Here is a 12,415-nt window from a genome sequence, read left to right as displayed (position 1 = left end):
AACCATAACTGTCTTCGACTGACATGTCTCCACTTCCAATTTTCGTATATTTCTCTCTCTATTCACCGCCATCTCCTACAGCGCAAGCTTATTCCCAAGTGCTGTCAGACTCGTTGAATCTCAGATGCATGTCAGTTGTATTTCTCAGACATATTTGATTTTTTTACGTCCCCTTCCTCAACAATGTCGTCATATATTTAATAATAAAAAAGTTCTCACCAGTTTCAAGCTCCTAATATGTGATAACTAAGAAAGACCGTTAATCAAGCTTAGAGTCTCTCAACTGGTTATACCGAAAGAATTATTGCATGTTCCCTTGGACGGAACACTGAGATGGCTCAGGACGTCCATCGCTATTTCAAGTGCCCCTGAAGAATTCCATTGCAAATTCGACTTGCGTTGGTGGGTATAGAAGGCTGCAAAGTCATAGCGGACGGTATACTATTGTTTAGATGTGGAGATCCCTTTTAAAAGAACAATGAACTCGTCGTTTTTAACGATTCCATTGAAAATTCAGCTGCGACTGACTCAAAGAAGTGTCCTATCTGTAGATTGCTTAAACCGGACCTGGAGAAAGCATTCATGTCCAATATACCGACCTCCAGATTTTGGTCTTCAAAGCTTCATCTCAGACGGACTAAGGAAAACAGAAACCGGAAGTCTACACAATTTAAGGGGAACAGAAATGTCTATGGAGTACAATGGAGTCCACGGGAGAAATTTGTTGGTGTTATAGTCTTTCCAAGTAGGGTAACGCTAATGTCTAGAGGAATCCGTCTTGAAAGCATTTCGCGGTAGTGTTCCAAGTAACAGCAGATTTGTCTTGTCCGGGTTAATAAGTAAGTTATTTCGACGGCACCACGCAGCAATCTTTCATAAATCCTGTGTCAACTGAACCTCACCTGCATTAGTGTCTCGAACAGAGAATGACATAGACAATTGCGAGTCATCTATATGGCAGTTAAGTGAGTCAGCGTTTGGGAAGATTGCTGATCATCCATGTATATGATAAAGAGTGCAGGACCCAGGATTGAGCCTTTTGGGACGCCATGTAACACAATATAAAACTGCGATGATACACATCCGATGCAAAGGGACTGAAGACTATCGGTCAAATAACTTTTGAACTACTAAGTCCGGCGCATCCCTGGAGAGTCCCAAACCTCGACTAGAAGTTTCCTCAAAAGGGTACTATGGTCGATGCTGTCGAAAGACTTTGACAAATCTGAGAGCATTAATGCTGTTACTTGCTTCTTTTCCGTCACTTCCAAAATAAAGTTCGACATGAAGATGTTAAGCGTTTCAGTAGAATACTGAGTGCTTTGTATCTCCACTTTGCTGCACCGTAAGATAGTTTGTACTTCTCGTACAGTGTGTGAGCTGGTTAAGCGCTCTGCGCTCGCAAAATTTTGGACAGCGCAAGTAGTAGTGAGATCGGCCTATTTTCACTCTTTGAGTTCGGGAACCGTCGACCTCATACTCCTTCCAACCTGATGGAAACAGATGTGAGTAGGGACCCGTTCACAAGTTTGGGTCAAGACTGGTAGGATCTCTGGTCTAGCGTCCCTAACAATCCCCATATGTAACTTATCAAATCCTTGCGCCTTCAATATTCAAGGGAAATGAATGGATTGGAATGAAATTCCTCTTCTACGGTTATTATCTAAGTTGACGCAAGATTATTTTCAAGGGAGAAACTGTTGACAAGAGAAAGCCTCTTAGATTCCTCTGCGGAACGAAACCCACTGAGATGAAGAATTCGTTAAACTCAGCCGTCAGCTCCTTCATGTCCCTGGAATAAACCGGTCGCAATTACTCCTTAGAAGGACTGCAATTCCGGAAAACGCTCCATCTAGTACTGGTGCTCGTATCTCGGTTCATCCCACCCATCATACACTCTTTCTCGGCCTCACGCATCCTTTTCTTCACCTCTACGTGGTCCTTAAACGACATAAAAGCATTGAGAATAAACATACAAAGTTCTTGATCTTGAATGTCAAAGATCAATCCTTCAGTTTCTTTATTCACGTTCCCTTCTCTCAGACATTGCCCTTATCCTATCAAGTGTCAGGCAGTGCCTTATTCTGAGACTTAACAGAGGTAGCATGGTCCAATTGTGTTACAACAGTGACTTTGTTGGAAGGCCTCAAGGAAAAAAGAGTGATTTGACGATGTCTAGTTTCTTCAGTGTGGCTGCGACCTACTCCTCTACTGAACCATCGGTGTCGGATTAAATTTCGCACAGCACTTCGCACATCTTCATTGCGGCCATAGTTCAGCCAAGGATTTATCAAACCATTAAGAGTAACAAATAAACAAATCAATTGTGCGAAGAAACTCACATCATCACTTGAGAATCCCATCAGATGTAACACGAACGGAACAATCAAGGAGGGAAGGGTGGTAAAACACAGCAATATAAGGATCAAACAAGCTGTGTTTGCTATTTTCTTCTCGCTCGCTAAGGCGGTGCGCATATGTCTTCCGTACTGATTCATAGCCTTCCTGTGACGCGCATTTGCAATAAATATACCAATGTAACAAGAAAGTATGGCCAAGATACATAAAGAATACCACACAACAGTAAGTAATCGAACTATGAACTTGACTGTTGTGAAATACAATGAGGCGGCTCCAATTCCACATCCTCCAATGACACTCAATGCCCACACAAATGACACCTGCTTGATGGCAAGTAACCGTGTCACGTGGTTTCGATACCACCACGGTTTGCTTACGGCTAAAAGTCGGTCGCAGCTAATAATCGCCAGGTTACCGAGAACTAAAAAGAGACACAAAGCGACGACAAATTTTACTCCAAACCCTCGTAAGCCAGGACAAGAAGATTCATGGGTAAAAGCAACAGTGTTGTCGACAAGAGAAAAAATTGCCCAGATCACGTCGGTCATCGAAAGACTGCATAAGAGCAGCAATGACGGGCGTTGGATGGAGCGGGTGCGTAAAACGGCAGCCAGAACAACAGAGTTGAAAGTGAATGATAGCAAGGCCAATAAAGTGTCGAGTGGAATGACGAATAACTTGGTTACGTTCTGCAAGGTGCGTTGTGCATCTTCGGGAATGCTCTGAATAAAGCATGGTTGATGAATCAACTTTTCAAGAGATGTATTTGACGTCTTTTGGATGTCGGGCGCTGAAAATGCCTGCAATGAAATATGAACGTTAAGTAACATAGAATATATGCAACGCCATGCGCTTGAGTCAAGGAAATTAAATGTTTTTGAAAAGGCAGATCATTGCAGTTAAGAGAACCGCTCATTAAGCCATGGTAATGAAGTCTAAAAGATTCGAAAATTGTGCAGGAATTGAACTAATAACCATGCTAATCTAAGCCGAGAGATAAACACTTGAATATAGTCTGTTTTCACAAGCCTCAAGACCGAGGACGAGACTGAAGCTGGGAAACCCAAACTGCACATTGTTGGTCAGTGTGATTTATCCCAGCGTCAGAGGAGTCGACACCTACATAAACGTGTGAAGGAAAGTAAGCGATCGCAGTGATTGGAAACCGACGCAACCGGCCGGGAGCCGGAACCGGAAGCGATCGGAAACCGGATCGGAAACCGAAGAGATAAACACGTAATGAATTTACATGAAATCAGTAAAATCTCCAGAATCCTGAGAAACTGTTTGTTCTCTCCGATTTTCATGCCTTTGTGATATACATATAAATAGATTAAAGCATAAATACTATCGGAGAATTTTCCTTCTTCTTATTCGTGCTTACACACAAAAGCCCCCTTTAGGGTGCATTTCGTATCCCAGAATTATCGCTGTCTATTCCCAAGAAAAACCTTTCATGGCCTAAAACTTTGCAGTTATTTTGCGTTTTCTCACACTTGAAACGCGATGCAAAGCCAACTTATTGTTGGGCTTCCAACGACGTTTCTGATCTAAAACGGGCAATGGCCCGGGCAAAATGAACAATTCCACCACGCAATGCCTAGTTTGTAATCTGGTAGTAAGGAATATATGAAGTTTGTCAAATAACGACGTTTCTGTTGAAGACCGATCGCCAGAAAAAGTGTATCATCCAGGTGTCGTAGAAGGCGCACAAGCGAGCCAGAGACCGGTGAATATGACGTAACAAAAACTTAGCGGCCATCAACAAAACCTATCAGAGGGGTCAATGGTAACAAAAAACATTTGATCGATTGCTTTTTTGCCTGTGGCTACTGGTCAGTCTCTAAACCTAAATTTGTTTATGAATCAAGTTAATAAAACCCAATATGGCATTCAGTCTCTTCAGTTTACTGGGGGTAGCCTCTCGATTGCACCACCTGTAACCACTAAACAAATTACATCCTTGCCAAGAGAAAATGAGGGGACAGAGAGGGAGGCTCAGGGCGTTGGCCGGGATATGTTATGTCCACCAAAGTTATTTTTAGACGAGCGGAAGTCTTTCTTCTAGAGGACGTCTGTCTTCCGAGACGTCCGCATGCAGTCTTGCCTCGCTCTTAGGTTCTGAGTGAAAAGAGAAAATGACGGCGCACGTGGAAGGCTGATGAATATTTGTTTTCTTTCAAACGTCGGACCGAGGTTGGCCTGCATGCAGACGTCTCGGAAGACTTCCGCTCGTCTATAAATAACTTTCGTGGACATGACATATCCCAAGGGCTGGACCGGGAGCCTCCCTCTCTGTTCCCTCATTTTCTCTTGACCCTTGCATAGATTTCAGTCGTAAAAATCTTAGGGGTGTAATAATTGATGGCTACCTGACAATACTTTTAACCTGATTAATAATTATTTTTTAAATTGTATTTCCTTTATCATTCATATTTTCAAATTTGCGGCACCTACTCAATTAGTCTCTACTATTTTAGGTGTCCCAAACTTACACAGAACTATTGTATTTCTAGCTTGTCTCTTTGTAATTATTATTCTTTATTCATTGCTTTTCATTTTTTCTTGTAAATATATATATTTTTGTGTGAGTTTAGAATTAAATTGAAGTATAACACTTTAATGTCCCTGACCCTAAGCTTCTCAATAAACATGCAAGAAAGACATAGGGAGAATTGATGTGGCTACTAAGAGAGGATGAGGTAAGAGCTCGGATCCCTCACAGATGGGCTTCTTCCAATGATAGTTTTTTAAACTACGCAACTCTTTTTAGAGAGGCACCTGATTGGCTGGTTGTTATGACGTTATGAAATTTTTAATATGCGCGGCATTGGGAACGAGAACTTAAATTAGCCTTGCGAAACTACGGCCCGTTTTAAACGTTGCATTTTACATGTGCCGAATCTAATGCAAACGAGAAAAATCTTTTGTTTTCGCTCATTTGCATTAGATTCGGCACATGTAAAATGGGAGGTTTAAAACGGGCCTAAAATAAATTTTTAAAAACACCTTACCTTATCCTTTCTTGTGGCTACCCATTAGCAAAAGCTTTTTTTTGCTTGTTAGTGCCTCCCCCTTGCCCTCTGGGTCTCCAAAAGCGAGAATTTGAGAACTCGCTTGCATGCTTTTTTGAGCAGACGACACCTTCCCTTCCCTTTGGAAAACACCTCCGAGACAAAGCGGGAAATCGACGTATCATTTCTTCTTTAGAGCTCACGCACGGGAAAGAAAAATCGCCTTAAGTCAATCACAACTTCCCATGACGCTAACTTTTGCGAAGTCTAGAGTTTTCTTCTTATTTAACGGGATTTAGCAATCAGTACGTAGTTAGTATTCAGTAGGTTTAGTAGCTGGGTTTTGTAAAGGATGCTACAAATTTGGAGCCGATGTTAAAGGATTTTGATTTACAATTCGATTCTAAATTCTCAAGTCCACAATTTTCAAGTCAGTATTGGGCATCCAGTAATGTATGTTTGCTCATTTATTCCATATTCCATTAACATTTAAACAGGTAACCCTAAATGCCTAGATTTTGAAACGGTTTTCAGGGGCGTGTCGAAGGGAATTTCGTAATCGTACTCAATCTCAACTTCCCATGACGGCAACTTTAGCCAAGTGTTAATATTTACCACTATCGCTGTTAACAAACAGAAGTAAAACTAAAACAAATTATCGAACTAATAGCAGACAAGAAATAACTTTCAAATAGAAACACACCGACTAGCGGTTCACTTGTTTTCACAACTGACGATGGATGTCGATCATCCGAAACATGTTTTGTAAATTTAAAATTGTGTGTTTCTATTTGAAAACAAATTATGTTTTGCCCACTACCGCGCTTCAGTATACCTTAAAAGGAAGAAAAAGAAAAGTTTACAGCCAATGACTGACATTGGTGATTTGACTTTTCCTCATTTATTATATCAGTGGGTTTGCTAAAGATAGCGTTTATTTCCAATATTTAAAAAAAACATCACAATTAAAAACACTACTTACCATATTCTTACTTTTGTGATACAGACTTTTGATGAAATGTCAGTTTTTTCGTGGCAAAGGATGCGACGAATCTGAAGCTAACGTAAAACGAGTTCGATCTTTACCAGGTATCGTGCATCCTCGATGCATAGTCCATTATTCAATACCAGATACTTTTGACGGCTTCAAAATTGAAATGCCAGTGTTTTAGCTAGTAAGTCAGATGGAGTACTAAGGATGCACTGTGTAGCGTTGTGTACAGATTAATACTTCTCTTCTTTACGAGGCACACTGGACACACTGGGCAATTCGCTGTTGAATCGCGTTTACTTTTATAGTTTACTTTTATAGTTTCATAGTATCGTTTACTTTTATAGTTTACTCTTATAGTTTCTTTATGGGCTTCCTCGCCTTTTTTACATTTTTTTGTATTTTCTGTAATACATCGGATACATTATATGTAATCATGGCAAATAAAAACTTTGAAACCTTGAAACCTACTTCCGAGACTATACTGACCAGTAGGAGGCTGCTATTCCGAATTTCATGTGATTTTTCGTCAATGACAACCAGATGTTTAACAATGATTTCATTTTGCGGTACTTAAGTTCTTGCAATGTTTGAAATTAGTTTCCTAAATAATCAGCTTAGTTATAAAGGAATCTTGAAATTCATTAACAGATGATTTAGCCATTAATTATCAATTATGGCCAGCAAAACGGGCTGGCTTTTCCAATTACTGTTTAAGCCTCGCAAAGTATAGCAAAATCTCTGTTCCTTTACGTACATAATCCCATGAATTAACTGCAGCTTTCGAATCTTAAAAAATGTTGAAGTGAAGACAACCTGGATTGGAGACTACACTCACTATGCACACCAAAAGAAGCGATTATCGACGGAAAAAGCTTACAACTCCAATTGAAAGTTTCCACTTAAAAAAAAGCCTCTGTGATTAATGAAAGGAGCCGAACATCTTGTTACAACATTGCATCTAGTAGTCATGAAATTAATAGATTATCAGCAAGTAATTTCTTTTTCTTTTTTGTTTATTTTTAACAAGTGAAATGTGTAGTGTCTCTTCTATTTGGACTATCAACTTCGACGAAGAACGTAACTCAGACAGTCGTGGTTTCGATGAAAATTGATTTTGTGGACAATTCAAACAAGGTGTTCTCTCTTTGTCGAAAATCCATTTCCTTGGAATACAAAAAGATTATTGTGTATATTTTGTATTCTTTTCTTCTTGCTTCGATTTATAACTTCAAAAGAAGCAAAGTGGATTTCCGCACGTTTTCTTAATTCAGAATGTAATTTATGTTTTAAGGAGGTTTGGAAATGCCATTTGCGTATTTTTTAAAACAATGGGAAATATTCATCGGCTAAAGAGGAAACACTAGCTGCAGCAACAACCCACACGCGCGCGCGCAAACTTTTTTCGAAACAAATTTATATGATTTTTTTTGCTAGAATATCCTATTATCATACATTGAAGTCACTGTCTCTTTTCTGATTGGCCGAATGCATACAGTGAATTTTCGTAATCAGCGCTTGTGACGCCATCTAGCTGCAGATTATACAATAACCATGTCAACGACACTCAAAGGTCACAGGCAATCATGTCATGTATGAACGCGGTGCATGATTTCTAAGAGTAGTCATGTCAAGTTCGCGCACTTTGTGTTGCTTGCCGTCAGTGAATAAGCAAAAACGTGACTTCCAGGTTTGTTTTCTTTAGTCAGACTTATTTATTGCTATTTACTTTCTCAACCAGCTTTTATTCAATTTTTCACATATTGCCTAATGCTTAGGTTTTTTGTCAATCAAATTATGTGCCGCTGATTTGTATATTTTTACACGTTTAGAAATAAATTATCAGTTCCACTCACTGTCGTGACCATTTTTTTTTCCTTCAATGTATAATAAAACAAATATTAGATTCGGTTTTAGTGGTATCCAGAATAAACAAGGTCTCGGCAAGGGTTATCAGCCTCAGCCTTCGACTTCGGCTGATAACCCCTATCTCGACCTTGATTATTCTAGATATTACAAAAACCTCATCCAATAAATGTTTATAATAATTGTTTTTTCATCACACGATAAGCAACATGAAGTGTCCCTTCATAAGGGACACAACAAATCTTGACCACTGCGATGACGAATATCATCGTCGATAAGAGTACTGACAACGCTGAACCACATTCGATTTGTTTTTTGCCACAATATTCAACGCCAAAGAAAGTGTTTACCTCAGAGCGTGACCAAGAGCATGACCCGAAGAAAAAGCAAGTGTTGTCTTTAACTTTCTGGCAATATGATTGGTTTATTTTCCAAAATGAGCGTTCCTGATTGGCTATTACATTGCGTGATACATTGACGTGAGTATGACTCGAGCAGCGTCGTCTACACTCTCATCCACAACGGCAAATTAGATTCAGATTGCGAGATTACAAGCAATTGTGGTAAATATAACAATTGCTGACGCATTGGCGACTACTGTCCTTTCCATCACCAGCATGACAAAGGAAAAACCGTAGTACCACAGTGGAGACAACCTTTCCATGGGAGAAGAAGAGACAACAAGAAACTGAACTCCAAGTTACCAGTCGTCACAGCACCAACTCCGCTTCCCCTGATGGTGCTCTGATGGCAGCTAGAGCCACCATAGGTTTCTTTACCAAAGCTCTGTCCATCTCTGCGGTCACATTTTGGTACGTGGTGATCTTCCCTTCTTTTGTAGCAGCGGAGATGGCGCAGTGGTGAGAGCACTCGCTTCTCTGTAATATATAATGTGGCTCGGGTTCGATTTCCAGACTCGACATCATATGTGGGTTGTTGGTTCTCTACTCTGCCCCGAGAGGTTTTTCTCCGGGTACTCCGGCTTTACCCTCTTCCCAAAAAAGAAACCTATAAAACCAAGATTTCTCGCAAATTGTCTTAACAATGGTGCGCCGCGAGCGCGCCTTGCGCGCGGAGCTCGAGATTTGAATTCATTTTTGTACAGTGTCTCCAATTAGTGCCTCAGCGCTAAATACACTTGACACTTGGAGCGGTTTTCAATTGAGTGTCGAAGGTAATTAGCGAATTGCATTGGTTTTGCATTACTTCACTCAGTGATTGGTTCAAAGTTCTCGCGCCACCAATCAGAAGTGAAACCAAAACCAATCGTGGCTCGCGCGTGCACATTTTCCAGCGCTTTGTGTCGGCCACGTGTAATTACTTCGAGTTTTGATTGGTTTACCGGGTTGTCTCCGTCCTTTTTGATTAGCCAAAGTAATTACTTTGGTTTTGGTTTTACGACAGTCGATTGAAACTCGCTCTAAGGTGATTCCCTAGAAATTTCATTTATTTATTTGCCAGAGGAAAAAAGAAAGGAACAAAAAAAATTTACCGGTAAATACATTGCACATACATATGTCAAAATAAAATAAAATAGATTTCTTTTTTTTTCTGGCGAAGAAGCTCAAAAGAAGCCATAGGGGGCTTATTACTATGAGCTCTCTCCCTAACTTACGACTATAAATGAAATGCAAGAGCGGCGAAATCAGATTGCATTATAAGCTAAGATAGAAAAGCAAGCCGAACAAGACACACTAAACATACAAAAGGCAGCAAAAATAAATAAAGAAATAATGTTTATATGTGGAGAATCAGCTAAGGAGAAATGCTTTCAAACTAGATTTAAAAAGAGAGATAGTGGCAGCACATTGTATACTTTGATTTAAGGAATTGAAAAATCTTGTGGGACCCTGAAATATTAAAGCTAAACGTCTAATATTCGTTCGGGCAGGAAATCAGTAGAAGTACTGGAATTTCTAGTATCATATTAATGAACTTGCATTGATTAGTCATTGAGAACGTTTCGTTGAATACGTGAGGAAGAAAGCCTATTCTATAAAAGTACATAAAATTTCCGATTTGAAACAAGTAAATATCGGGAAACTTCAGTATTTGAAACTTTTTAAATACAAGATCAGTGTGAGCATCAAATGGCTTTTTGGAAATAAAACGAATAACTTTTTCTGAAGTATAACAATACGATTCAAGTTTGTAGAATAAATTGATGCCCATACTGAAACACAATATACGAAATAAGGATGAACTAAGCTATAATAACCCAATTCAGTGCAACGACGTCAATTTCAACATTAGAACCAATCACAGGCCGCAAAAGTGAGACGGCAATACCACGAAATATTGACGGCTCGCACATAGGCAAAACTATAAGAAGATCGCGATACTATCCGGTATTTTGATCTGCTCAAGTACGCATTCGAGAGGGGTAATTCTCTGAAGATCCCTCGTTTCGAAGGTTAGAAAGTAAGATACTGTTAAAAACCGCGTTCACATTCAAAGTCGAACTCGGGCTAACTATGGGCATACTTAAAGCCTTTTTATGTCCCTAGTATGAACCCGCCTGTTGTTCTGGTTGGAAACAAGGCAATTTGAATGGAGCTTTATTGATATTCAGTTAGATGGCCCCTGGTTCATATACATTTTTGTTCTGCGGCCATCGAAGCTTAATTAGCAATGCAAGACAATTGCAAATAGCATTGATTTAATTCGCTACTAAGGGCGACCAAGGGCGCCTTCCTTTTCTCAGAACTGGTCGGCATACCCGTCAGTTTGCAAAGAAAATGCAACAATTCGAAGGAACGCTTGCAGGATAATCCGGCCTCGCATTCTTTTGGAGGAGTATATATCGGAATCCTCAAGTGTGTTAATTTGAAGGCCTTGTAGCGTTAGTCCTTCCAAATGCCCGGTCTGGCCGGCCATTTGTGTCAAATAGAAAGCGTCCTTAGTTTATCAATACTAAGATTAGCTTTAAGGACTGGTTAAAACTGAGTTCCTGTTCGAACGATGTTGATTTTACAGCGATAATCAGTTTTGGCACAGACGCAAATTTTTCAAAACGACACACTCGACTGATGTTGTTTCCAGTGGCTTTGGTGTAGTCAGCATGTGGCTGATGTGTTCTTCAGTGTCCAGAGACTTTCTGTATCTCGAAGTTAGTAGTCTCAGCAATTAGCTTTGGGAAGTAAATTTTTGGCCTTACTCAATTTATTTAATCAATGTTCATATGCATAAAACCGGATGTGATGTAAAAGTAGATCAAGCAGGTGATGCGTGACGTCAACGCTTTCTCCTGCTGGAGTGTTCATCTTCCATGCAGCTGCGGCTTGAAAAACTGACGGGAATTTGGGTAAAGCATTTGGCGTAGCGATGAGGATGCGTTACGTTTGGAGTGGTCTCGGTCGGAGTTGCTAATCAAAACTGGAACAACCATAACTGTCTTCGACTGTCATGTCTCCACTTCCAATTTTCGTATATTTCTCTCTCTATTCACCGCCATCTCCTATAGCGCAAGCTTTTTCCCAAACCTGAAAGTGCTGTCAGACTTGTTGAATCTCAGATGCATGTCAGTTGTATTTCTCAGACATATTTGATTTTTTTACGTCCCCTTCCTCAACAATGTCGTCATATATTTAATAATAAAAAAGTTCTCACCAGTTTCAAGCTCCTAATATGTGATAACTAAGAAAGACCGTTAATCAAGCTTAGAGTCTCTCAACTGGTTATACCGAAAGAATTATTGCATGTTCCCTTGGACGGAACACTGAGATGGCTCAGGACGTCCATCGCTATTTCAAGTGCCCCTGAAGAATTCCATTGCAAATTCGACTTGCGTTGGTGGGTATAGAAGGCTGCAAAGTCATAGCGGACGGTATACTATTGTTTAGATGTGGAGATCCCTTTTAAAAGAACCATGAACTCGTCGTTTTTAACGATTCCATTGAAAATTTAGCTGCGACTGACTCAAAGAAGTGTCCTATCTGTAGATTGCTTAAACCGGACCTGGAGAAAGCATTCATGTCCAATATACCGTCCTCCAGACTTTGGTCTTCAAAGCTTCAACTCAGACGGACTGAGGAAAACAGAAACCGGAAGTCTACACAATTTAAGGGGGACAGAAATGTCTATGGAGTACAATGGAGTCCACTGGAGAAATTTGTTGGTGTTATAGTCTTTCCAAGTGGGGTAACGCTAATGTCTAGGGGAATCCGCCTTGAAAGCATTTCGC

General features: G+C 40.1%; 1 protein-coding gene across 1 annotated transcript; it reads right to left on the bottom strand.

Annotated features, from left to right (window-relative positions):
- Positions 1 to 2,060: 2,060 nt before the first annotated feature.
- LOC138002613 (adrenocorticotropic hormone receptor-like) lies at positions 2,061 to 9,026 on the bottom strand. Its single transcript, XM_068848622.1, has 2 exons — positions 8,952 to 9,026; positions 2,061 to 3,161 (listed from the first exon to the last, which is right to left on the bottom strand). The coding sequence occupies exons 1-2, from the start codon at positions 9,024 to 9,026 to the stop codon at positions 2,061 to 2,063; spliced, it is 1,176 nt and encodes a 391-aa protein (XP_068704723.1).
- Between the last annotated feature and the right edge of the window lie 3,389 nt (positions 9,027 to 12,415).

Source organism: Montipora foliosa, chromosome 5, assembly GCF_036669935.1.
Source record: "Montipora foliosa isolate CH-2021 chromosome 5, ASM3666993v2, whole genome shotgun sequence".
NCBI lineage: Eukaryota > Metazoa > Cnidaria > Anthozoa > Scleractinia > Acroporidae > Montipora > Montipora foliosa.
Note: the sequence above shows the minus strand (reverse complement) of the source record. Positions and strands in the feature narration are given on the sequence as shown.

Bases quoted from the DNA above. Each gene is read 5' to 3' on its own strand.
- LOC138002613 (XM_068848622.1), bottom strand. From the start codon at position 9,026: ATGGACAGAGCTTTGGTAAAGAAACCTATGGTGGCTCTAGCTGCCATC. The intron at 3,162-8,951 runs GTGCTGTGACGA...ATTTCATTGCAG, and splicing joins CATCAGGGGAAGCGGAGTTG to GCATTTTCAGCGCCCGACAT.